The sequence below is a fragment of the Jaculus jaculus genome, chromosome 11 (assembly GCF_020740685.1).
Source record: "Jaculus jaculus isolate mJacJac1 chromosome 11, mJacJac1.mat.Y.cur, whole genome shotgun sequence".
Lineage (NCBI taxonomy): Eukaryota > Metazoa > Chordata > Mammalia > Rodentia > Dipodidae > Jaculus > Jaculus jaculus.
The window spans coordinates 95202162-95230062 of record NC_059112.1 but is presented as its reverse complement, the minus strand read 5'-3'; the positions used below and the strand labels follow the sequence as shown (position 1 = coordinate 95230062).

General features: G+C 40.7%; 2 protein-coding genes across 2 annotated transcripts in view; one reads left to right on the top strand and one right to left on the bottom strand.

Moving 5' to 3' along the window:
• Window positions 1-27901, top strand: part of LOC101606926 (centromere protein P) — a 227992-nt gene that overhangs the window by 88558 nt on the left and 111533 nt on the right. The window lies entirely within an intron of this gene.
• On the bottom strand, window positions 137-27840 carry Aspn (asporin). The gene is made up of 8 exons (XM_045130336.1): window positions 27639-27840; window positions 16753-17029; window positions 13420-13532; window positions 9027-9240; window positions 7624-7734; window positions 4248-4341; window positions 3848-3986; window positions 137-886 (listed from the first exon to the last, which is right to left on the bottom strand). Exons 2-8 carry the CDS (start codon window positions 17009-17011, stop codon window positions 689-691), a joined length of 1128 nt encoding a protein of 375 aa, XP_044986271.1. The 5' UTR covers window positions 17012-17029; window positions 27639-27840; the 3' UTR covers window positions 137-688.

Sequence of the window (27901 nt, the reverse complement as noted above, 5' to 3'; positions counted from 1 at the left end):
AAAATGTGCATTACAGATTTTATATAAACACTCATTACACATTTTTACAGAATTTTTATAATCAGAATAATTAAAAAAAATCATGTGCTCTGGCTGCAAAACCAGCTCTTACGAATAGCATCTGTTGAGCTGATAATGAATACTTATGAAAGCTTTATTATAAGAAGTTAATTTTAGAGAACTTCAGTATGGTCATATCAGACCATATTTCAACAAAATTAGAAATGTTACAGTACTACCCAAAATATTACAGGATAAGAATAATATAACATGCTCCTCATTTAGCTGTCCTTGTCAGTTCTGTTTGTTTGGTTTTTTTTAAACAGCAAATGAAAGGGCACATATGTTGCCAAGTCAAGCATTCCATTTACAGTACTGTTCTGTTTAAAATGCACTGGGTTGCAAAGGCTTAAATATTGAATTGAATATCTTCTGGTTTAGGTACTGAGAAGGAATGTTAAAGCAAAAGATTTATGCAAAATCATTTGCATGCAGTGGGAAACTGCACTAGATACCTATTTCTGTTAATCCTTATGCATCAATAGTTTGGCAAAATCATGTTGAAATTTTTTGTCATCTACCATCTAGGATAGATTTTTGCTTATGTATATAATGCTACCATGATTAGTAGAGTTCAAGTATTCCAAATGTAAGAATTTTTGAATTTTGTATTCAATGGACATTACTATTACTTTCTGAAGTTCCCAAGCTGGACGCTCATTCTGCTCAGAACACAACGGAACGTTGCAGGTTGTATTTCCCAGTACTTCACTGGGTTGTTGAATAAACTTATTGCACTGTATAAAGATTTCTTTTTCTTCGGTATTGTTGGACAGAAGTCATTCACTCCCACTTTCGTAATTGAATTTGAATGAAGGAAGATTATCTGTAGAAAAAAGAAAAAGAAAGAAAGAAAATTGGGTTTAAAATACTCAACGAATGTGAAATGAGGGTGTACCTTTCAGTAATCAGCTTTTTGTTTTTTTCAGTGGGGAGAAGGCATTATTGTCAGATTGAATGCACGTCCTTGTGTATCCTAGGAAAGTATTCTATATTGAGCTACTCTCCTGACCCTCTAACTTTTATTCTTATTATTTTTATTTTTTATTTGAGAGCGACAGACACAGAGAGAAAGACAGATAGAGGGAGAGAGAGAGAATGGGCGCGCCAGGGCTTCCAGCCTCTGCAAACGAACTCCAGACGCGTGCGCCCCCTTGTGCATCTGGCTAACGTGGTACCTGGGGAAGCGAGCCTCAAACCCGGGTCCTTAGGCTTCACAGGCAAGCACTTAACCACTAAGCCATCTCTCCAGCCCTGAACTTTTATTTTTAAAATGGAGAGTTTGCTGAATTGTCCAGGCTGGCCTTAAAGTTGTGATCTTCCTGCCTTAGCCTCCTAAGTAACTGGTATTATAGATGTTATGTTACCACTCTACAAATCCATAGTCCACATTTGTTTATGGCTTTATTATATAATCTGTTTATATTACATTGGTTTGAATGTGTTTTCCTTTAAAATATGCTCATTTGTGTATGTTAAATACCTGTTATAATCACTCAAGCTTATGAGTTGTGCAGAAAAGTGATCTTGGGAAGGGTATGTCACGTTGAACTGGAGCCAAGGCCTGAGATTACTGCCTGGCCACCTTAGCCACTTTACTTCTCCCTTGCTTCCCCTTCCCCATATATGTAGCTATTTCTATGCCATATTAATATCATTTTGTTTTTAAAATACTAAAAATGATCAAAAGAATGAAATCAAGCCGGGCGTGGTGGCGCACACCTTTAATCGCAGCACTCGGGAGGCAGAGGTAGGAGCATCGCTGTGAGTTCAAGGCCACCCTGAGACTACAGAGTTAATTCCAGGTCAGCCTGGACCAGAGTGAGACCCTACCTCAAAAAAAAAAAAAAAAAAAAAAAGTGAAATCAAGGAATTTGACTCTCAGTTTATGACTCCGGAGAAATATTAATTAGCATTTATCTGTCAAGGGAGAGATGTCTAGGGCTATATTTTACCTTGTTGTTTTATAGAAAGATCTGCACATTTCTAACACAGCATCACTGGTTGAATCATTCTGTTACATCAGGGTACAAATCACAGTTTGATAGGCTGTGTACATACATGTCTTTATAAATTAAGTGATTACTCATAAAGAATGGTGAATAGAGGAACTCTCCTTCATTCTTGTTAAAGACCTTCCTACTCTTTGTTTCATCTACTACTGCAACAGCATTACTGCAGCCAGAACTCTGTGCTGGCAAAGCTAGAATATTGACATTTACTCTTATTACCTTGAGCATCTGCTTTCACTTGCTAAGGTTAATCTGAGCCTGGTCGTGAAGCCGTAGGCACTGCTGAAATGTTTATGTTGGGTCTTCAACTCCCTTCTGTGCTATTTCAGTTTGGAGATATTATGACAGATACTACATAAGGTTCCTCTCCATTTACCCACTGCTCAGTATCAGAGCAAGGAACTGTTTATAGCTGTGAGCTCGCTGAGTAAAAACATGCTGGGTGTGTGTATGCTCACCTTAAAGATGTTTATTGGATCGTACACTTGTGATGTGTTTTCTTCTGTTACAGTTTTGTCCATTAAAAATGCTAACAAGAGTGCAGGCAGCTCTAAGGGCAGATGCTGAGCCCCATGTTGGGGGGCAGAGGAGCGGACGTGCAGTCAGGGAGGCCGGCTGGAGATAGAGCAGACTAGGCTTTGCTCACGGCTGACACATGTCCACATGCAGCGTGCACAGATGTCACAGCCAAGGCCCACACCTGCATGCGGCCCCTCCTTTGGTGGCCTGCCTCCAGAATTGCAGTGGACAGAACTTATTTCACAACACATTGAAAAGAAGTCAGACATTGTGGCAAACTATAATCCCAGTACTCAAAGGAGGCTGAGGCAGGGCAGGAGGGGAGTGAGATGAAGGTCAGCCCTGCTGAATATAGTGAGATCCTGGGCTCCATAGCGAGACCATGAGTCACAAAACAAAGCAAAAGCAACCAAAGTTAGAAATGTAGCATGACTGTACTTGGGACTCAGTTTTGTCCTCAGTCGTCTTTTGCTGCTTATGAGATTGGGACTTTGCACAGTAAAGAAAGGCCTTGAGAAAAATAGGTTAATGTAAAATAGTATCACATCTTAATCTGAAGGCCATAGAGGTGAATCAGAGAAATTGTCAAAATCCGAGAATTATATGCCAAATAATACTTTCACTTTGAAAAATAAAATATTTTCACTTTGAGTAACTTCTGTTAGCTATAGATGAAAAAATGTAAGCTTGGGGGGGGTGTTGAAGATGGGGTACAGGGAATCAAACTCTTAATTTAACTTAAGCCATGTAAGTGCCCTACCACTAAGCTATATCAGCACTCCAATAGAAGCCTTTTATGTTCCAACTCATGACTTTTGATTATGTATTCCTGTTTGGATGTTTAAAACTGCATACCCTCTTCTAATCTAGCACTACACTAATAGAGAAAACATGCAGAGTCCTAATTCTCTTGCTTTGCCTTGTGGAATGTTTCCAAAACAAAGGGTCCCATGATCCTGCTTGGTGTCCTGACCAGTCCTGCTGTAGAAAATTCTGAACTTGAAGTTGCCTTGTCAACAAGTGGTGCCAAGACCTCAGCAGTTTCAGTAAGTGGAAGTGGAGATGGACAGGCCCTGAGCTTCTTAGGTGACGTTTGGTTTCTGTAGAAACTATTCTCCTCACTCCTATTCACGCAGGCTGGAGAGTCATTTTTTGAATTGCTATTTGCCCGCTCCTTGCTTGAGATACACTATCATGCTCTGTGAAGACTAGAGAGAAGTGTCCATATCTACCCAAACACAAACAGAATGTTTTACCTGAAGGTATTTCAACTCCTGTAATCCTGTAGGGACTTTTTTTAGTTTATTGCTTTCCAGGTGTATTTCTCTCACATGTGGTATATTAGCAAAACTTCCATTTTCGATTTCTGTGATTCTGTTGTTTCCAAGACCCAACCTGAAATGATATAGAATGCATTAATTCTTTGGTGTATGGTTAGGTTTGATACAGTCTGTGAACACCCCCGCCCTACTGAGAATATAAGCCTGTTAGCATAGGCAGTCACAACAGTGGCCCTTTCTAGTTTTCTCTTTACACTCTACAATGACAGCAATGATAAGCTTGACCAGGATCCCTATACACACTCTCTCCAAAGCTTCCATAGTGTGCGAATGATATAGGCTACCACATCTAAGTTAAGATCTTACGAGCTTTTACCTTTGCAGTTCCTTGTATCGTTTAAAATCCTCAAGTTCCACATTTGTAATTTTGTTATCATCTAGATGAAGCTCCAATAAGGTTGGCGGAAGGCCTGATAAGAAAGAGTAAATTAGATGAAGTGAGGCCAAGCCACAAAGACTTCAACTTTCAGAATATGGATTTAGGCAATGATTGCAGGTACCTACTTTTTAAGATCCTTTTATTATGGAAATTTTCAACCATATGTAAAATAGAAACTGTTATTGATAACCACCTGCTTCAGTAATTCATTCCACTTTTCCATTTCATTTACCGTTTATTTACTGACTTAATTGTGTAGTCGTACTATTTTTCCTAAAGTATTTAAGCTGAAATCTGGTACACAATATAATTCCATGAATAGGAAAGAAGACATTTTCCTCCTGTTAACTCTTCCCAGTAAGGTCTCCTGAGAGGTCTGTCATTTCATCATTTCATCGTGCTACAAGATGTACTATTGATGGACTTGTGACATGCAAGCAGACCTTTGTCACATTTTAGTGAGCAAATTATTTTTTTGTTGTTTATTTTATTTATTTATTTGAGAGCTACAGACAGGGAGAGAAAGAGGCAGAGAGAGAGAGAGAGAGAGAGAGAGAATGGGTGCACCAGGGCTTCTAACCACTGCAAACGAACTCCAGGCGCGTGCGCCCCCTTGTGCATCTGGCTAACATGGGTCCTGGGGAATCAAGCCTCGAACTGAGGTCCTTAGGCTTCACAGACAAGCGCTTAACTGCTAACCCATCTCTCCAGCCCAAATAAATTATTTTTAATGTGTGTGTTCATATGAGAATGGTTTCACATGTGTGTGGAGGTCAGAGGACAACCAGTAAGCCCGAGATATCCACCTGTGTCCACCTCCTCGTACTGAGACTGCAAGTGTCTACCACTGCACTCAGCATACAGCAGACACGTTACCAAGAGCTCTCTCCCCAGATCAAAATAAATAATTTAAAGGAGAAAACCTGGGCTAGGAAAATGGCTCAGTGGTTAAAGACCTTGCTCATAAGCCTGCTAACCAAAGTTTGTTTTGCCCCACTATCCACATAAAGCCAGAAGCAAATAGTGCACATGTCTGTGATTCCAATGTGCTTTCAGCAATGAAAGATGGAGCCAGAACCCAGAGGCTCACTGGCTAGCTAGTCTGGTGTATGCAGTGGCAAAACTACAAGAGAGACCCTGTTCTAAACAAAGTAAGAGAGGACGGACACTTTGAGGTTGTCCTCTGACCAACACGTGCCATGGTGTGTGTACATGCACAGAGAGAGAGAGAGAGAGAGAGAGAGAGAGTCAAAAAAAACTTGCTGCTGGATGTCAGCAATGTGTTGAAAGAGGAGTTATGTAAGTTGAGAGATTTGTTTCTAAAGATACAATTTCTTAGGCTCTGAAAGAATCTTGAAAATTAAAACTTAAATACACCTTGAAATTGAAGAAAATAGGAATTAGGAAGTTTGGTAGTTTAGGAAAGACTACTGGTGTGATCTTAAAGAATGCCACGCCTGCAGTCAGTCACATCTGTGAACGTAAAGACTAGCCATGCTGAGGCTGGGAGCGTGGCTGGGTGGTAGAGCCCTGGTCTAGCACATTCAGGTCCCCGGGTTCAGGCCCCAGGACTACCGTGCAGCCTTGCCAGCCTCAGCTGCTTGCTCCTGTCTAGACTTACTTCCTCCCTCGACTGTCATTCCTTTCCTTGTTCTGTTCTCCGTATCAGCTGCCATCATACAAAAGGGATTTTATTCTTTTGACCTATTGGGTAGAATCTATGCTGTTTCTTTTATGTAATTTTTTCAAAAACTATAAGGCTTTAGATTTCTTATTGATAAGCAGTCACTTCCTTCAAAGCTAAATGAGGGTACATTTTTATTCGTGTAGTTCTAAATTAAATTGTTTCTTTTGGGGGGGGATTATTCTTCTACTTTTACTTTAGATGACAGGCCAAAAAAACGTGAGACTGGGCTGGAGAGATGGCTTAGCAGTTAGGCACTTGCCTGCCAAGCCAAAGGACCCAGGTCCAATTCTCCAGGTCCCACATAAACCAAATACACATAGTGGTGCATGCATCTAGAGTTCGTTTGCAGTGGCTAGAGGCTCTGGTGCACTCATTCTCTCTTTATTTCTCTCTCTGTCTAATAAATAAATAAATAATTAAATATTTTAGAAGTGGTTGTTGAGAATGACAATTTTGTTGTGTCTTGACTGTGTCTTAAAGCTCTGTGCTTACGTTTATTAATGTCTAGGTCAGGTGAGTAGTAGACAGGAGTGTTGTGATAAAGTTTTACTGGTGAATACCGAAAGATGGCTGTCTGAAAGTGAAAGATGGTGTTAATCATCTGTGCTTCTTTTGAGCTAGGCAGTCATCAACACAAAGAGTCTTTGTCAGAGATAGGAAAAGCAAGCTTGTGAGCAGGAGTTCCAGGAAAGGCAATGCTAACCAGCTGCTCACTAAGTAACAGACTTGGAAGTAACAGTTTCAAAACCTGGTCATATTCCACAGAGAGCTTCAGGTCCCAAGAACCTGGAATAAAGGGTTCAGGGCTCCTTCTCATAATGATACAGTCACAGATGGCAAAGATGGTGCCTCCTTACAGTGCACCAGACACTGCCTGTTAGTGTTTTGTCACATTAATCTCCACCAGTACCCCTGATATGAAGTTGATAGGATGAAGAGAGCCCCATAGGGCACATCCATTCTTACCAAAGCCATCGTTGCCCCCCAGTCTGGCCTCATGGGCTCCACCCACCTCAGCTGGAGTGGTACAGCTGGGAATAAAGGTTTGGCTCTGTCCAGCTTGCCTTCCTTTTTTTAAATTTTTCCTACAGAATTCCTCTAATGTATGTCAAAAGAGAAAAAGAAAAATGAAAGTTTTCTTCACTTGGTCAACTAAAAAGCTGGGAAGTAATACACTGCTTCTTAACGCTTATTGTTACTGGGAGTAAAGATTATGGTTGAATACTATAGAAAAGATCACTATTTTCTGTATGTGAAAAATTGTAAATCTCATACTCAGATCAGTTATATTAGCACAAGGATTGCTAATTGTAATGAAGCTCTAGAAATGTGTATTATAAGGCTTTCAATATTATGTTTAATGTTAATGTACATTAATATCACAGAACAATGAGTGCATGCAAATTGAAAGATGACACTTTTTTTTTTTTTGGTTTTGTGAGGTAGGGTCTCACTCTGGTCCAGGCTGACCTGGAATTAACTCTGTAGTCTCAGGGTGGCCTTGAACTCATGGCGATCCTCCTACCTCTGCCTCCCGAGTGCTGGGATTAAAGGCGTGCGCCACCACGCCCGGCTGAAAGATGACACTTTTAAAAGTACCATATTTTAAATAAAGTAAACACAAACCTTTAGGAATTGAAGTTAGTTTTGCTTCAGCAATTCTGATATGGAATACCGTCACCCCTTCAAACGCCCCTGGTTCTATTCCATTATTATCAAGAGGGTTTGCACTCATTTCTGTAGGGGAAATGACATCATTTAGCACACACGGTTTGCATATGAAGGAAACTCAGTGTAGAGAGGCACAGCGCAAGAATATCCTAAGAAGTGTAATCTTCATATTCGTATTACTCAGTACATATGCTTCTCTGTCCTCTCCTTTGTATCTCCCTCAGAAAGGCTCTCTGACTTTTGTAACTTGGGATAGATAGCAGGTTCCATTTTTTTCCTTTCCTCCAACCCATGAACCCGAGAAAGATTTAGTTGTAACAGTAATATTACACAAGGAAAAATAAATATTTTATCTTTGAGGAAATCCACTATTTTGTATCAGGTAGTTGGTTAAATTAAGTGAATAAATGGTGTTTAGCTTAAGAATTCTGAATTCACCGGGCGTGGTGGCGCACGCCTCTAATCCCAGCTCTCGGGAGGCAGAAGTAGGAGGATCACTGTGAGTTTGAGGCCAGCCTGAGACTTCATAGTGAATTCCAAGTCAGCCTGAGCCAGAGTGATACCCTACCTCGAAAAAAACAAAAAACAACAACAAAAAAAAGAATTCTGAATGATGACGTCTGGCCGGTGGCATGGTTATTTTGTGAGTTTTAAAAATAAAACAGTGAGGATTACATTATGTAGAAAAAAAAAAGTCCTTATATCAATAATCCTAAAACAGATAACCAAAAGTTGGACTTGTATACTAAATAATATCAGAATTTTTTTTTTTTTTTTTTTTTTTTTTTTTTGGTTTTTCAAGGCAGGGTCTCACTCTGGCTCAGGCTGACCTGGAATTCACTATGTAGTCTCAGGGTGGCCTCGAACTCACGGCGATCCTCCTACCTCTGCCTCCCGAGTGCTGGGATTAAAGGCGTGCGCCACCACGCCCGGCTTCAGAATTATTTTTGTCCATTATGTTTGAGTACTTTATACATTACAAATAGTCTCTTTAAATAAGAATAACATAAGTTTTATTAGAGTCCAGTTCAGAAAACTCTTTTTTTTTTGGTTTTTCAAGGTAGGGTCTCAGTGTAACTCAGGGTGGCCTTGAACTCATGGTGTTCCTCCTCCCTCTGCCTCCCAAGTGCTGGGATTAAAGGCATGTGTCACCACGCCCAGGAAGAAGATTCTTGAAAACGAGAAAGAGTATCACAAGACCTTCCTTTAGGTGCTGTAAATTTTGTTTCCCATTTTAATTGGCTTATAACTAGCTTATCAGATTCAAATACTCATTTTGGAAATTAGTCAGAAGTTAATGATCTATACTTGTCTGTTAATTGCAGTTTCAAAATGTCTCATTCATTTGGAAAACTTACCCAAAACGTGTAAAGCATTCATTCCTTTGAATGTGTCCTTGTGTATTTTCTTAACTTTGTTATCATGAATTCTGAGTTCTGCTAATGATTTGGGAAGGTTAAGTGGTATTTCGCTTAGTTGATTGTGGGATAAATATAGCCTTCGCAACTTCTTTGTGGTTTGAAAGGTTTTGGGGTGAATCTTTGTTAGCTTGTTGTTGTTTAGAATCAGAGCCTAGATAAAGCATAAAAAGGTACATGATATTAAGAAGTGGATTTGATTTCCTAGGATTCTACCAGAATCAGTCATGGAAATTAATGCTCTTTCCTTTATTTGTGTATTGGATAAACATTAATAATTCCCTACTCTACTTTAAGCTTAAAAATATTTACCACTGATTTGGAACAGACCAAAGCTTTGGTGATTAATTTCAATACAAGCTCATCTCTTTTATCTTAAAGTAGGTGGTAGTAGGTTCACATGGTTGAAATGTCAACCCAACCCTTCATGGATATGGCCAACATTATTTTATCATAAAAGATATTTACTCTACAAAAGTGTGCTTAGTATATACCAACTATATTTTTGTATGATTTTTTTACACTTGGAAACCTTCATTCTTCCTTTTTTTTTTTTTTTTTTTTTTTTTGGTGAGTTAGGGTCATGCTGTAGCTCAGGCTGACCTGGAATTCACTATGGAGTCTCAGGGTGGCCTCGAACTTGTGGCGATCCTCATACCTCTTCCTCCTGAGTAGTGGTCTTAAAAGCATGTGCCATCATGCCTGGACTAAGAAATTTTTTTTAATACGTGTATGTGCATGTTCGTATATGTGTGGGTGTGTATACTTGCACATGTATATGCACATATGTGTGAAGGCCATAGAGAAATCTGGGGTGTCACTCCACAGAAAGGCCATCTACCTTTTTTCGGAGGGCAAGGTCTCTCTCTGGTCTGGAGCTCACCAGATGAGGCTAAACTGGATGGCCAGTGAGCCCCAACGTTCCTCCTGTCTCTGCCTCCCTAGTGCTGGGATTTACAAGTGCACATCACCATACTCAACATTTTTTACCTGGGTTCTGGAGACCCAATTCGGGTCCTAATACTCATGAGAGCAAACACTGTAGCAACTATACTACCTCCCTAGCCACACATAGAAGTTTTTATGTTCACCAAGCACGATGGCAGGTTCCTTAGCCTCTTTAGGACCTTTTTGTCTCTCTGTATGATTTTTGTCAAGAAGCAGCAGCAGGTTCATTCCTTGTATAATTTTTTTGTTTGTTTGTTTTTTGAGGTAGGATCTCACTCTAGCCCAGGCTGACTTGGGATTCACTATGGAGTCTCAGGGTGGCCTCAGACTCATGGTGATCCTCCTACCTCTGCCTCCCGAGTGCTGGGCTTAAAGGCATGTGCCACCATGCCCGGCCCTTGTATAAATTTTTAACAAAATTCTGTTCTGCAACAGTATTCCCATTATTCCAGACTGATTCAGCATACCTTACTGGTGGTCCATTATTATCATTTCCCCTTTACACAAATACATACTCTTTAGCTGTTGTTAAACTTCCTTCATCAGCATGTTTGTTCATTTCACTGTCTGGCTGCAGTGCATCTCTTTTGTCACCCTCCTTCCAAACATACTGTGACTGTTAAAAGGTTTTATCTGAGAAAGGCTAAGTCTAGGAGAAGTGGGTAAACCGTCTCATTGCTGTCTGGCACATAGGTTCCTTTCAGGCTACTTAACTACTCTACTTAACTAAAAGGGAAGTGGTAGAATTTAACAACTCAGCAAATCACAGCGATTGTTTCTGAACCTTTACTTGACCCCATGAGGTAAATTTAGCAGAAATTTTTTCTCTCCATTGAGTAATACAAAAGGGTCACAGTGAAGAAAGTGACTGGCCCCTGGCCACCCTACAAGTGAGGGTCAAGTTGCCTCACCCAGTGTGTGTGCCTCAATAAAATCCAGCTACAGTGCTCAGGGCTTTTGCCACTTTTTTTTTGGCTAAGTCATACAGTTGTCAGAGCTGCATGAAAGGAATGATGAGTAAGAAAACTAGGGCAAAAGCTTTTATTCAGCTCTGTCAAATACTGAGTGACACAATGCCTGGCATGATGGGCTGCCAGGCCAACTGTACTATCACTATTGGTTTTTACACAAGCAACTGGCCATGAGGCAGTCCAGATTCATCATTACCAAACAATGTGCTTATGTGCAAGGACAACCAAGTATGCAGAACTCGCAACAGTAAATGTGCCTGTTAGCAGCAGCAAGAGGGCAGTTTGGGGTGGGGGAGAGGCACTGAGAGAGGGATCTCACTTCCATTCTAAATATATCCTTTTTATGAGCGCAACAACACAAGCCGCTTGAAACATGATAGAGATTTCTAGAAAGTCTAAGTTGCTCTGTTAAGATTGGTTTTATGCCAGGCGTGGTGGTGCACACCTTTAATCCCAGCACTTGGGAGGCAGAAGTAGGAGCATCACCGTGAGTTCGAGGCCACCCTGAGACTACATAGTGAATTCCAGGTCAGCCTGAGCTAGAGTGAAACCCTACCTTGAAAAAACAAACAAACAAACAAACAAAGATTGATTTTATGAGCTAGAGAGGTAGCTTAGCAGTTAGGGCACTTGCCTGTGAGGTCTAAGAACTCCTATTCCAATCTCCAGGTCCCACATGAGCCAGACACACAGTGATACAAGCACGCCATGTCACACATGCACACAAGGGTTTGCTTATCTGGAGATCATTTGCAGCTCCTGAAGGCCCTGGCATGCCCATTCTCTTTTTTTCTCTCTCTCTCTCAAATAATAAAAATATTTTTAAAAGATTGGTTTTACATAAGGTGATATTTTAATAGAACACTTAAATTATGCAGTTTAACCATCTACTTGTAAGAGTGCCTTCTAGCCTGGAGAAGTGGCACAAGTCTCTTCTGGCTCCCACTGCCTGGGAGGGTCACTTAAGCCCAGGAGCTTGAGGCAAGACTGGGTAATATAGTGAAACACTGTCTCATAAGAAAAAATTAAAGGTTTACATTAATTAGTATGTTTGGTCAGTCTACTCACATGTGCCTGGCAGTAAAACTGGCTAATGTATGGGAGACTCCCCCCACCATTGGTGAGCAACTTACATGCATTTGCCCATTTAATCCTATAAACCATTACATTAAATTCATGCTATCATACCCTTCTCGTAGCTGAAGGTGAGGTCACCTCCACAGTGTTACACAGCTGGTAGAGCTAAAAGTTGAGCCCAGGTCCTCCTGACACCACAATGACACCACCTATCCTTTAGCACAATGCAATATAAATGTTGACTACAATATCAAAGATGTCTAAGAATGCTCCCAATCAATACCTTCTTTATTTTGTGTGTGTTTGTGTGTGTGTGAGAGAGATACCAGTTTGTGTACCTGCCATATGTGTATGTGGAGGTCAGAGGACCACCTCTGAAGTTGGTCCTTGCCTTCCATCTTGTTTGAGACAGTTTCTCTCTTGTTCACTGCTGTATATTCCAGACTAGCTGACCTGTGAAAGTCTCAGATTCTCCTGTCGGCCTCCCATGTTGCTCTAGGAGTGCTGGGCTAGCTAACAGATGTGTACTGCGGCACCTGCCTTTATATGGGGAAATGACCCAGAAGAGGCTTACCACACCAGATAGCACAGAGCCAGCCCTGTTTGCCTAACACGTCGGAGCCTCAGCAAGGCAAGAGCAGGGCTCACAGGAGGGTGTGACACCCTCATGGATGTGGCATGGCAAAATCAGGCTCTCCCTCCAGATGCAACTTCAGATTAACTCAGAAAGTCTACTGGAAGGCTCAAAATGTTAAACAAGCTTAGGAAATTAGAATATTGATAAACACGAAGGGAAAATTACTTTTTCATTTCTAAGGATCAAGGAAAGATGTCATACATGTATTTATTATGTACATATATCCTATGTGGTACTGTTAGGTATTAGACCAACAGGTTTAGGGAAAGATTTCTTGCACACTATAGTAATGACTACTGTAAATATTTTATTTTCTTATATAAATTTATATTTTATATAAATTTTCTTATATAAACTATTTTCTTCATTTTAGTGCATAGTGACCATTGTTCTCTGACTAGATTATAAACTCATTTAAGCTTTCAGTGGCCTTTCGCCTGGATGTTGTGACCATTGTTTCCTGACTAGATTTTAAACTCTCAGTCCAGTGGCTTTTCATCTGGGTGTTAGTTAATAAACATCAGTTGGATTAAATTATTCATAGAATTAAATCTGTAATTTTAGTTGTTGAATACAAGGATTTTGTCATATTTTACCCACAGAAAAGTAAGACTTTTTACACTAAAGCAATATAATTAATCATTTCAGCAGTGGTAAAGAATTTTCACTTAAATATTTAAAGATAAGCACATATTCTTACATAAAGTGAAGTGAGTCCTCTAAAATCATTTTCTTTGATTTCCTTAATTTTGTTGTTTTGAAGGTCAACCATTCGAGTATCAAATGGAATGTTGCTTGGGACGGAAGTCAAACCTGAGAAATAAGCAATCATATTACAAATACTAGACAACCATGCGGGAGATGAGATCCCCAGGTGGTAGAGATAGATGTGTTTAAAATCCTTAGCTACCATTAAGTAACATAGAACTTAGTTGTTGTAACAGATTCGCCCCCTCCACCACACATACAAAAAAAGACTAGTAAAGCACACCTCAAGGTATATTTGTGAGAATGTTACCAGGGAGAACTACAAGGGGATTCCTAACCAAAGTGTGGGCTATACTATCTTGTTGGTTGGTGCCCCAGGTGGAATCAAAGGAAAAAGGGAGAAAACTGGCTTCCATAAACATTCTCCCTTCCCTCCCTTTCCTCTTGTCTTCCATAGCATACTCTACCCATTATGGGCATAAGGATGTAAATATTTTAACCCACTTGAAAGATGATGCTTTGAGAGAGAGCCTTAGGAAAGTCTTTTACCACATTCAGCCACCTGGGCACTCCGAAGCCGCTGTGACTATAATACAGATGGGCCCAGCTATGGTGCAAGCAGAGGGGGATCTCGGCATTGTCCACACCTTACTAGTCATGCAGGCATGAAACCTGCAAGAATTACATGGTCATAGAGGTTCCTATCTAGAATTCAAAGGGAGATCTGGAAGACCAAGCGGTGTTTGGCAAAGTCAAGATCCCTGTAGGCATCTCCCCAGAGGGGCTTGTAAAGTAATGAAGGTGAAGCTAAAGATACATTGAAGACCCCCAAAAGTTAGTGATGCTGGGAATGTGGAATGCCAAGCAAGGCCAACCCAAGAGAGAGGCCGTGTGCATGGAGCTGCAGAGGCCATAGAGCCTGGCTAGCCCAAGAGCTTCAGAGCTCATACCATGCCACCACGTGTTCCAGATACCAGACGTGATATACAGCTCGAATGTTTGCCCTGCTGGGTTTTGATCTTGGTTTAGTTCAGTCTCTCCTTGCTATTCCCTATTTCTTCCTTTTGGAATAGGAGTCTGTACTTTATGCCATTGTACCTTCCAAGAATGTGATTTCTTTTTGATTTTACCAGCTAAGACTTTGTCTTTCATCTGAGAGAAAAGTTTGAACATGGGTTTGTGAACAGTGCTGGAACTGTTAAGACTTTGGGACTCATGGAGATGGACTGGATGCATATTGCATTATAAAATGGTCTCCAGCCTTTTGGAGAACAAGGATGGAATATTATGGCCTAAACTAGAAGTGTGTTTGAATTTCAAGTTGACAAGAGGGAGATTTGTGTGATTAATCTTGATTGCCAACTTGATTGGATTATGAGATGTACCTCTGAGACAATTAACTGAGGGATCACCCACCTTATATTCAGGTGATACCCCTCCACATAAAAGGGAATAAAAAAATAGAAAGCCAGCTAGTGCAAGTACTTTCTCCCTCACTCTTTCTTCTTGGCTGTCATGATGGTAGCTGCTAATGTTCTGCCACACTTCCCCCACCATAACAGAATGAAACTTCTGAAACCAGAAGCCAAAGTATATCTTCCCTGCTGTATATTATTTTGCTCAGTTATTTTGTCACAGAAACAAAAAAACTGACACAATAAAATAATTCAGCAGAGAATTAAAATTTATTCATTTGAAAGAGGCAGATTATATATAGAGAGAGAATGGGTGTGCCAAAGCCTCCAGCTACTGCAAATGAACTCTAGATGCATGCCACCTTGTGCATCTGGCTTTACATGGGTACTGGAGAACTGAACTCCAGTCCTTAGGGTTTGCAGTGAAGTGCCTTAACCGCTGAGCCGTCTCTCCAGCCCACAGAATTAAAAATTTTAAAGAGACTTTAGTTCAGTCACTAAAGTGATTCAAAACCCAAACCTTGAAACAAATGGAATATTATCTTTAAAATGTCTATAATAGGGGCTAAAGAGATGACTCATCAGTTAAATTTGTTTCCTTGCAAAGCCTCATGATCCAGGTTTGATTCCCTAGTACCCACTTAAGCCAGATGCACAAAGTGGCACATGATTTTGGAGTTCATTTACAGTGGCAAGAGGTCCTAGTAAGTCCATTCTCTCTCTCTCCCTCCCTTCCTCTCTCTCTCCTTGCAAATAAAGAAAAATATTTTTAATTAAATAAAATGTCTAGATTGTATAACTACAGTGTATATGACCTATTATACTGTTCCAGGTAGAGACTTTATTTTATTACCCTAGAACTTTATAAGAAAGTGCAAGGTTCAGCCTTCACTTGAGATGAACTGCAGTGAAGGAAATTAAAATAAATGCTTTAATTTGAGAAAATAAACAAATGATCTGTCTATAATGTTCCTATTATTCTGAATTTGTGTGTGTGCGTGTTTGTGTATGTGGTGGGCACATGTATATGCATGTTTGTATGTGTGTGGCACATGTATGTGTGTGTAGGCCAGAGGCCAATGTCAGGTAACTTCCTCAGTCACTCTCCACCTTATTTTTAAAGACAGAGTCATTCCCTGAACTGAGAACTCACTGATTCAGCGGGACATGCCTGTGAGCCCTAGGGATTCCCTATCTATGCCTCCCAGCACTGGGATAACTGGTGTGGATGCTGGGGTCTGCACTCAGGTCATCAGACTTGGTGGTAAGCACCTGACTGTCTGGGCCATCTCCCCAGGCCCTACTCTTGAGCTTAAAAAGAAGAACATTGAGCTAGAGGGATGGTTTAGCTGTTAAGGTGTTTGCCTGCAAAGCTAAAGGACCTAAGTTCGATTCCCCAGGACCCACGTTAGTTAGATGTGCAAGGTGGCTTGTGTGTCTGGAGTTCATTTGTAGTGGCTGGAGGCCCTGGAGCGCCCATTTTCTCTCTCTCTCCTCCTCTTTGTCAAATAAAAAATAAATAAAAGAAAAACATAAATCCTTTCTACTCTACTCTACCTAAACATTTTGTTTGTTTGTTTGTTTGTTTTGCAATGCTGGAGATAAAACTCAGGGCCATGAATGGGCCCTCTTCCACCAAGCTATGCCCCAATCCCCTTGTTTTCCCTGTAAGATAAAGGGTCTCCAAGTATTGCCCAAGCTAGTTTTGAACTCATAGTCCTCCTGTTTGGGTTCTTAAGTAGTTTGAGTAGAAGAGAGGGAGTGGACATTGACACACCCACCTGTCACTGAAACATTATTTTAGCAGTGAATTAAACAGTTTTTTTTAAGTTCAATAATGACCTTTTCTATCCTTTGAATGCTGTCAGAATGGCATTATTTGTCAAGACAGAGTTGACTTACATGCTTACCTAAATCTGAACAGTGGACAACTCGAGAATAACATTGGCACCCAAACGGACATGTTGGAAACAAATCGAATGGGAAAAAGGGGTTCACTGGCTCTTTTGTTGGAAAAAGAGAATTGTCATCATCATCGTCGTCGTCGTCATCATCATCTGCATCTTCCATGTCCTTCAGCATCACATTCTTCAGGGTCAAGTATGAAGGGCTAAGGAAGGGTTTGGCAGAGCACACAGCCAAAAGCAGTAGTAGCATGTATTCCTTCATGCTGTCTTGTGTAGAAATCTGATCAAGGATTCAAGAGACATTAACTATTAGATTAGAGTATAAACAGAACTTCTGCTCTATACCCTTCTCAGTTCTGGCAAGAGTAGGATGAAATGAAATTTTTGTCCTTTGCTAGGTAGTGTGAGATTAAATTTATAAAAACTTCTTAAGAGTCGGGTGTGGTGGCGCATGCCTTTAATCCCAGCACTAGGGAGGCAGAGGTAGGAAGATCGCTGTGAGTTCAAGGCCACCCTGAGACTACAGTGAATTCCAGGTCAGCCTGGGCTAGAGCGAGACCCTACCTTGGAAAAAACAAAAGATAAAAATAAAAAATAAAGGCAGTTCGTTCAGCTACAGTACACTTTAGAATCTTTACTAATTTTTTTTGGCTGAGAGCATAGTAATGTATGTCCATAAGAGCTGCACTCAGGAGTCTGAAATAATTTTTTCTTTCTAAAATCAAGGCAGGAAATAATTCTAAAGTGAACATAAATATTCAGCAAAGAATTACTTTTTGAGATAGGGTCTCATGTAGCCCAGACTATCCTTCGGACTTAGTATGTAGCAGCCAAGGATGACCTTGGGCTCATGATCTTGCTAGCTACCCCTCCTGAAATTCTGGATTGCAGGTGTGTGCCACTGTTTATGTGGTGCTGGGGATCATACCCAGGGATTTGTGCATGTAAGGTGCAAGCACTCTACCCACTGAAATACATCCCCAGCCCCTTATATTTTCTGTCTGTCTGTCTGTCTATCTATCTATCTATCTATCTATCTATCTATCTATCTATCTATCTATCTATCTATCTGACAGAGAAAGAGAATGGGCACACCAGGGCCTCCAGCCACTGCAAATGAACTCCAGATGCATGCCCCCCCCTTGTGCATCTGACTTACGTGGGTCCTGGGGAGTTGAACCTGTGTCCTTTGGCTTTGCAGGCAAGCACCTTAACTGCTAAGCCATCCCTCCAGCACCCACAATATTTTTTTATAACAGAAAAAATAAATACAGTTCTAGTGGTTAAAGGAGAATAATAAAATAAAACAGGATATATTTCTTCCTTGATTTTTTTCTATGAAATAAAAAGCAGATATAAATATCTATACCTGGTATACCTACCAGTGCAAAAACCAGCACAAACACAGCTGATCTATAACAACTGACAGAATTATAAATGAGTTTTGTGGTTGAAAATTTTTTATGCTAAACAATGAATGTTATTTTTATCACTAGGAAACTAATGATTTAAAAAAAAAAAAAGATTGTCATCTCTCACTGTTCCCACAAATCCTTCCATGGCCTAATATCTATGTCACTTTTAAAGGGTCATCCCCGGTGTCCCTTGGGCTACATCTGAGAATTTTTCCTAACTTTTTTCATTCAACCTCACCCATCATTGGTCACTTTTTCCACAATGTCATTGGGATCATTTTATTTCTAGTCGGTTCCATTGTCTAATACCTAATCACCTCTTCCAAATCATATGAGGTCCCGACTATTTTTACTTCATTTTTCCATTGAGTTCTGTCTGGTTGGTTGGCTGGTTTGGGTGGGGGCTAGATTGTTTTTAGGGGTATATGTTTAAAGCTTACATAAAATTAGAGGCTGGAGAGATGGCTCAGCAGTTAAAGACACTTGCTGGCAAAGCCTGACAGCCCAGGTTCAGTTCCTTGGTACCCATATAATACCAGGTATACAGAGTGGTACATGCATATGGAATTCATTCAGTAGCAAGAGGCCCTGGCATGCCCAGTTCTCTCCTTGCCACCCCCGACTTGAAAATAAGTAAATAAATATACACATATAAAATATCTGCATATATATTTTAAAGCTTATACCAAATTGGAATGTATAAATGAGAACCTTCAGAGCATAGGTTTGTTGCCATCTGATTCCCATAGTCCCACAGTTACATAGTTCAGGGAGATATTGTTTATTTGGTTTTGTCTTTTGAGACAAGTGCTGGCTACATAGACTAGGTTGGCCTCAAACTCAGTTTGTAGTCCAAGGTGACCTTGAGCTCATGATCCTCCTGCCTCAGTGTTCCTAATGTTGGGAATGCAGGCACATGCCACCATACCCAGCTACAAATTATAGCTTCTTAACTATCACCTGTGAAATTTGTACATTTTCAAAGGCTTTCAAAATTTAAAACTATGACATTATCCCAAATAGCTATATTCCAGCAATATCTATTAGCAAAACCAAATCTCCCCCAGATAAGAAGGTCCTGTAGAATGTTCCTCAGCCTCAGGCACCCATCACTTGGTTGGCCTGCATTACCACAGTGTTGACAGTGACTGAGTGAGAGAGAATTCTACTTAGGGCAGGCCCAGCCTCAGGATTGCATGATCCTGAGTTAGCTGTGTGCTGTGTTCCAGGACCCAGAAATCAGCCCTACCATCTTTCCATGGGCTTGCTTTTTCTTGAATTTAAGAATAAAAAGTGGGCTACAAATGTAGCTCAGGGGGATAGAGCGCTTGCCTAGCATACACAGAACTCTGGGTTCGAACCCTAGCACCACAGAAATTGGGTGAGATAGTACATGTCTGTAATCCCAACACTTAGGAGGTGGGAGGAGGAAGAGAGAGAATGAATTCATTCATTAACTTATTAAAATACACATTTATATTTGTATTTTTTAACCACCAGAAGTTGTTTAAAACAATCCTGTCATTACTTATTTACCTGATCATTACTTTATGTAATTTTGTAAAGCTTATTTACTTTCATGTACGTGTGTATGGGCGTGCATGCGCCACATGTGTGTGGAGATGTGAGGAGTAGCCTGTGCTCCACTTCCTTTGAGACAGAGTCCCTTGCCTCTGCAAACAAGACTGGTCGGGGAACTTTGGGTTCTTCTGGCTCTGCCTCCCGCCGTCGGCATGCTGGGGTCACAGTTGCACACACTGTTTTGTGTCCTGCTTGACATGGGGATTTGAATCCAGGTTGAGGAAGCACCTCTAACCACTAGGCCATCTCCCAGCCCCTTATATAAATTTTATGGGCAAGCGTCTTAGTCACTGAGCCACCTCTCCAACCCCTAATTAATTTTTATATGATCAAAAAAAAAAAATCTGCTTAAGTTTGGTACCTCTGTGATAACCTGTACTTGATTGTAGGAAAGATTTTAGGACATATCTGAGAAGCTTTGTACATCTTAATAATTCTGTCCTGAATCCTATTTTTTGTTTTTGGGTTTCTTTGTTTTGTTTTGTTTTGTTTTTTTTTCTAGGTAGGGATTCACTCTTGTCCACACTGACCTGGAATTCACTATGTAGTCTCAGGGTGGCCTGGAACTCACGGTGATCCTCCTACCTCTGCCTCCCAAGTGCTGGGATTAAAGGCGTGCACCACCATGCTTGGCCCCTGAGTCCTACTTTAAAAAATTTTTACTGACAACTTTCATACATATAGACAGTATATCATGATCAAAACCCCTTCCCATCACCCTACTTTTTTTTCCCACCTTGTCGTCTGAATTTCATTTTAAAACCAGCCTTAGCTTCTGATCTGTACAGACTTTGTTGGAAGCTAACAGTTTACTTTCAGTGCTAAATAAGTGTTAAATCAGAGGAAATGGGGTTCACAGCCTCTGATGGTATCTCCAAGGGTATTGACCAAATAGGGATAGAGCCAGAGCTCTCCTGTGCTCCAGCTTCCTTTGTTGGGTCACAGCCTGCTACAGCCCACTAGGTAGGACTCTTCTCTTACCAGGAACTTAGTAACCTCACAGTTACACACTGTCATTTGTTCTTATCCAGTCAGCTCACACATTGCTGCCCCCATATACAGCTGTAAACAAAGGGACACATCTTTATCTGGGATTGAAAAGAATTGAGGAGAATGCTTCTGTGGCCATGTTTGTAGGATGAACAGTGAAAGACTGTTCTGGCAACAAAGGCTCAATGATTTCTGTTGGGCAGCCTAGGTAAGATCCCTTACTTTGGTAATAGTTTGGCATGTTGACATGGTGGGGGCCTCCCTACTGGTCATTCTGAAAGTGTGTGCATGTGTGTGTGTGTATTGTATATACATGTGCAGATTGCATATCCTAGTGCTTGTATGCAAAAGCCAGAGGAGAAAACATCCAGTTCTTTATCTCCTTTTTTCTTTCTCCCTCTTCTGTTATCATTCATACTGGCTTACCAGCAAGCCCTGAAAATTTTCCTGTCTCCATTCTATGGCTACAAGTATGCGTGGTGATGCCCATCTTTTTACATGTGTAGTGGGGATTGAACTCGGACCATCTCAGGCCCTTTTAGGTCCTCATGCCTGTGCAGCAAGTGTTCTTACCTGCTGAGCCATTCCCAGCCTTCACTTTGGAAGTCTTAACATGGGTTCTTGGTGAAGATCACTTGGACTTCATTTTCACTATCACTTTGTTCCTGTGTCTGCTTCTTATCTGCTTCCCTAACTGTGACCTGTTACAGTGATTTTATATGTGTGTGTGTGTGTTTCTTAGTTTTGAGACGGTCACTGCGTAGCTCTGGTTGGTCTGGAGCTCACTCTGTACACCAGCCTCGCCTCACATTCATGGGTGAGCCTCGTGCCTCTGCTTTCCAGGAGCTGGGATTATAGGTGTGAGCCACAGTGCCTAACTCCATTATGGTGTTTGAGGTTATGCTTCTGAGTGTTTGTGGCTCCTTAATGTTTAGTGTCTAGCTTTTCAGTCTCCAATATACTCAGTAGAAATTAGCTCTTGATCCTTTGTCTTGATTCTAGTTTGTTGATAGCATTCTTACATTGCAGCTCTGTCTTCCACACGCACACAGCTGCACTTGACCTTGTCTGACTTTGGCATTGGGAAGGTTCCTGTCATTTGAAGTCCTGTCTCTGGCCTCATCTGAAGTTTCTGGAGTTATTTAGTGAGCATTTCTTAATCACCATGCCCCAAGTATGATGTCAGAACTAATAGGTAAGGTAGAATACATCACTCTTTTCTTCCTCTTCTCTCACACTTCATACTGAAAACCACAGCTCCTAACAGTAAGTATTGGATTGTTGAAGTTAACACTGGAAGCTGGGCATGATAGCACATAAGTGTAATTTCAGCACTTTGGTGTCTCAGGCAAGAGGATCATGAGTTTGAGGCTAGCCTGGGCTACATTGTAAATTCATGGTCAACTTGAACTGCATGGTGAAACCCTGTACAAAAATAAAAACGGGGGCCTAGAGAGATGGTTTAGTGGTTAAGCACTTGCTTGCGAAGCCTAAGGACCCTGGTTTGAAGCTCGGTTCCCCAGGTCCCACGTAAGCCAGATGTACAAGGTGGCACATGCCTCTGGAGTTCGTTTTCAGTGGCTGAGGCCTTGGTACCCCCATTCTCTGACTCTCTCTCTCTCTCTGCTGTTCTCAAATAAATAAAATTTTTTAAAAAATAAATAAAAAATAAAAAGAAAGTTAAGGATTCTTGAATGTTAGGTGCGTTGACAGAAAAGAAGATACAGGGCCTAAAGTAGTAGAAGCACTGTCCACCATAAGCACTGACTGTGGGAATGACAGGACTTTTGACACTACATGTGGGTGCCTAGAGCTTGGGAAAGGGCCTCCACCCAAGTGCTTCTCTCCTCCTCATAGCCCTCAAAAAAAAAGGCAACCATGTGCAATGAAATACAGTTTACAGTATCTACCAAGGGGGATAGATCTTCTTCCTGTGCATAGTTGATATTGCATTTAAAATAGTAAAACAATCTTGGAGGTTTTTGTTTCAGACAGAGTCTCACATGGCTCAGGCTAGCCCAGAACTATGTACCCAAAGATGGCCTTGAATTCCTGATCCTCCTGCCTCAGCCTCCCAAATGCTGGACTGTAGGCATATGCCACTTCACCCAGTTGATGTGGTGCTTGGGAACTATCCCAGGACTTCATGCAAACACTAACAACTGAGCTACATACTCAGATCTTTGTTTTTTTGAGATAGGGTCTTGCTGTGTAGCCATGGCTGCCCCCAAATTTGTAGTACTCTGATCCCAACCTCCTGAGTTCTGGAATTGTAAATGTGTGCGATCATGCCAGCATTACTATTTTAAATATCAATCTGCCAGCCAAATCTTTTCCTTACTCCTGAATACGTATTTTATCTTTTCCTACCCTCTCTTTGTGTGTGTTTGTATTCAAGTGTATGTATAACATGAACATGGAAGCCAGAAGACAACGTTTGGTGTCACCCTCAGGAATGTCATCCACCTTCTTTGCACCAGGGTCTCTCTTTGACCTAGGACTCACCAATTAGGCTAGACTAGCTGGCCAGTAAGCCTCAAGGATCCTCTTGTCTCCACCTCCCTGGCACTGAGATCCTAGGTGCGTTTCACCGCGCCCATCATGCACATGAGTGCTGGAAGTCAGTCATCCTCTTGCTTGTAAGGCCAGCACGTTTCCGACTGGCCGTCTCCCCAGCCCAGTGTATACTCTCTTTAGCATTAGACCAGTAGCGTATGTGGTACAAAGGTTTCTTATACACATTGTTGTGGTCAGTGTCCCCCAAAAGTCAAACAGAAAATTCCTGCCCGGGAAATTGCTTTAGAGTTCACAATTTTTGAGGTCTAGTCCCATCTTCTGGTTAACCAGAAATGAAGATTTCAATGAAGTTTGGTGGGTTTTGTGTGCATGTGTAGTATGTGTGTGTATGTGTGTGTGTGTTTACCCGTGGGTACACATGTATGTGAATGCGCACGTGAAAGTGGAGTCCAGAAGTTGATGTCAGATGTTTTCTTCCACCTTGTTTTTTGAGACAAGATCTCTCTCATGGAACCCAAAGCTTGTCAGTTCAGCTAGACTGGCTAGCCAGCAAGTCCTAGGAATTCTCCCATCTCTGACTCCCCAGCACTGAGATCATAGGCGTATCCCGCCACACATTTTACATGGGCTTTGGGATCTGAACCTAGGTCCTCATACTTGCACGCCTTGTATACCAAGCACTTTACCAAGTGAACCATCTTCCCAGCCCCTAGACATTTTTTTCCAGGTTGGGGGACAGTTTGAGGTAGGATCTCACTCTAACCCAGGCTGACCTGGAACTCATGGTGATGCTCCTATCTCAGCCTCTGAAGTGCTGGGATTAAAGGTATGTGCCACCACACTCAGAAAAAAAAAAAAAAAAAAAAGTGGATTTTGGGATATCAAACATGGATCCTCATGTTTGTACAGCAAGCAGCTTTATACCCTGAGCCATGTCCGCAGACTATGTTCAAAAGTGGATTGGTTGTATTGGTTTTTAAGTATGTTCTCACAGAAACTTTGAGCAGTATGGACTTTTAGACCAAAAACTTATTTTAACACATAAGGTATCTGAAATATGGAACTAAGCAAACCACGGACATTTTGTAAAGTATGTTTAACAAGAGGAACGTGTTACAGTGCCAGAGTGAGTGCCAAGAACACATCTTGGTTTTCCATGCGGCTTGGCAGCGTGCCTGAGACTTGGCCTCACTCCTCTGCATGCCACGTGCAGGAGACAGAGGCTCCTTGAGCTTCGTTGCCGTGGTGAGCTCTGGGGAGCCTCTCCCAGCATAGGGCACAGGTTTAGGCCGAGGAACAGATCAAGTGTGAGAAGCAGATTTTGGAGCTGAGAGGATAGGAAAGGAGGAAGCAGGACAATGATGGGCTTCCTTCTCTTCCCCTCCTGCCTCAGGTGTGCTGGCCAGCCCACTTCAGCTCATTTAAACAGGCGGTGCTTTGTCTTTATTCAAGTGGGAGTATGGAACTGAGGCTTTTGCCTGCCACTTTAGCCTTACTTGTCATAGTGGAGTACTGCCATTGGTGATTGGGAGAGGCCAGGAGCTCTCCTTGGCAGATGATGACAGGTCTGTGGATTCATGGACTGCCATATAGTAGAGACCTGTTCTTGGTGAAGGTTCCAGAGCATTCTGGACCACTCTATCTGAATAGCTCCAGTGAAAGTACTCCTAGGGACACACCTTTAAGCACCCTTGGTCACTGTTTCCCACCTGTGGCTGTGAGGAAAGTTTTTGCACTGAAGCCAAAAGCACCTTCTGACACTTTCTTTTTTCTGTTAGTTCTGTTTTTTTTGTGAGCCATGTAAAATATAATCCTTGTGTTCTTGTAGAGAAAAGTGAGGCCAACCTAATTCCCTGAGGAACTTCCCGTTTGCACTATGTCTGACATTGCTGGGTCTCTGCCATGGTTTGGGGAGCCCGAGTGAAGGTCTCAGCCTCTTCCTGACCCAGCTGCACAACTGGTTACCTCTAGATAAATATTGCATATTTATATACATATAGCAGCATATAGGAGAGAGCACTATATATGCCAGTGCTTTCTCTTATAACTCAGAATATAGAGAAAATATTATTTTTTATTTAAAATGATAAGGTTTTTTTTGTTTTGGCTTTGTTATAATGGTACAAAGTCAAGTTTATTAGTTTTGGCAGGATTTTGACTGTTAGTTTTAAAAGTTTTAAAAATATTTGTATCTTGTTTTCACCAGAAAGACTCTCCATATATATTTGGCTAGTGTTTTCTGCTCATGGAAGGCTTTGGCTTTTGATCTCAAGTTCCAGTCTTAACCAGAAGACTCTTGGGAATATTATCCCAGTGTTCCTGCTACTACAAATAAATCTGTTTAGAGCTGGGAGAGAGGCCTCCGAGACTTGCCTCCCAGGGCACTGTTTATAGAGGAAAAAGCTGAGACAGCTTTCTCACTCCCCTCTGTTTGGCTTGCAACCATGCTCATAGCCTCTCTGAATGGATTTTTATCTCAAAGTTGCTTCAAGGCAGTATGCAGACTTTTCTCCGAAAAAGTTTATTTGAGGTTTGGCCAGGTTCTCAGAAGACTTCATAACAGAACTAGAAATGTAGCAAGGAAATACAGATGCTTCCTTTTTACCACTTAATTGGTCCACAAACTTGTAATGGGAAACTTGTCTAAGTGAAATGTTATTTCCTCTCAGAAGTTTTATTAGATAAATAAGTCACTGTGCTTTTAAATCCCATGTTTAAAAGTCCACTTGACAACTTTTCCCCTTAACTTGAATATTTTTATCAGTGCATAGGTGCCAATTGTCAGTTTCAGCGTATAACTGTGACATAACATACCCCATCTATCTCACCCAAAGAATCCAGACAGGTATAATCAAGGCACAGCCTTGGAAGCTAATAATTTACACATCTAAGTATTCCTCTGGAAATGTACTAACAGTACCAGTTGTTCATAGATACCAAAGCTTGACAAAGCAGCATCTTTCTTGAATAGTTTTTTGTAGAAGTATGAGTAGGGTTCTGACTGAGGAATTGATGTTTTTCTTCTTACCAATGTTTCCCTCCATCTGATTGTGTTAACCTGTCTACTATCCTAACTGCCGTGTGTGTGTTTTTTAAATCCTGCTTCACTTTTTCGATGTTTGCTATAGTGCTTGTAAAATTAATCTGTTTTGTCTCAAACTCAGATCAAATATCAGGATATTCCTTTTTAATGTAGTGGTTAGTTGTAACAGAAGGCTGCATACTGTCCATTCTTTCCACTACTACTCTTCAGTGTTTAGTGCCAAAAACAAATGAAAAACATCATGGTGTTTTTACATGAGTGTGGGCTTGTGGTTTTCATCTCTCTCTCCCCCTCTCTCTCTCTCTCTCTCTCTCTGTTTCTCTCTCTCTCTCTCTCCCTCTCCCTCTCCCTCTCACTCTCCCTCTCTCCCTCTCCCTCTTTGTCTCAGCTCAGTGATTCTTAGTAGGTGCACAAACACCAAACACTTTATTTGTAAAGCAGTAGATAGATCTAGACTCCTCAGGTTCTGTGTGACTCAGTACTTAGAGCATGTGGCCACTGTTTCTTGGCTGCTATACTCTGAATAGATTAACATGAAAGAATGCTATGTTTGATTTTGGTGACTACAAGGGGAGTAGCAAGCACATTGTTTAATTTAAGTCAAAGATACAATAAAAGAAATTTACTTTAGGGAAGGACAAAGGAAATCTTTGAATATGTCACATTCTGAGCATGCATTTTTTTTTATAAAAAGAAGTCCCTAATCATTCAGATGAAATATATAGATATGGCGAAACTATTGCTGGTAACTATTCTTTCTTGGAATTGTGTGAACTTCTGTTTTAATTGTACAATACTATCATTGCATAAGAATAAGGAAGACATTTATCAAGGAGAAATAGGGGTTTCCAAATGTGTAAGTAAAAATGACATTTGAATAATTCACACATTGAAAAATATTAGAAAGCATCATAATTCTATACTTTGAAAGAAATACTATTTCTGTTAATACATCTGTGATATACCCATATTTCATTAACATTAATTATTAAAGTAATATTTTCCTAAAATGTCATGTAAGATACTTATTTAAATAATTTTTAAAAATCAGTCATGTTAACATTTATAGCAAAGCATTAATGGCAGACTTCCATTTAGTTATTTAAAAAGCACATAATTATATTTAAAATAAGTGTATTATTTATAAAACATAAAACTAGAGTTATTTTAGTTACAAATTTAGCTTTTTATTAAAGTGCTCATTTCTAAGAAATAGTGATATGCTTTAAACTTTACCATTTAATTCACAAACATTAATAACATTAATAACGCCAATGATTCCTAAATATAAGTTACAAAGTACTTATATACAGTTACATGTAAGACAGACATGAAAAACATACCTTCTCAGAAGAGAGTAGTTTTCTTGAAAGTAGAATTACCCACCCTCTACTATTTATCTATAATGTAAATGCGCTCAGATTGTTTAGGAAGAAATACGGATGAGGTATTACATTTAAAAGAAAAAACAGCCTCTAACACAGCCCCTGGTGTGGCTGCACCCTGGGTGATACTGAAATAAACTGCTTCCACAGATTAGTCCATGTTAGTACTGAAGAGCGAGATTAAAACTTGTTACTGCTCATATGTTTTCCATCACTGTTTG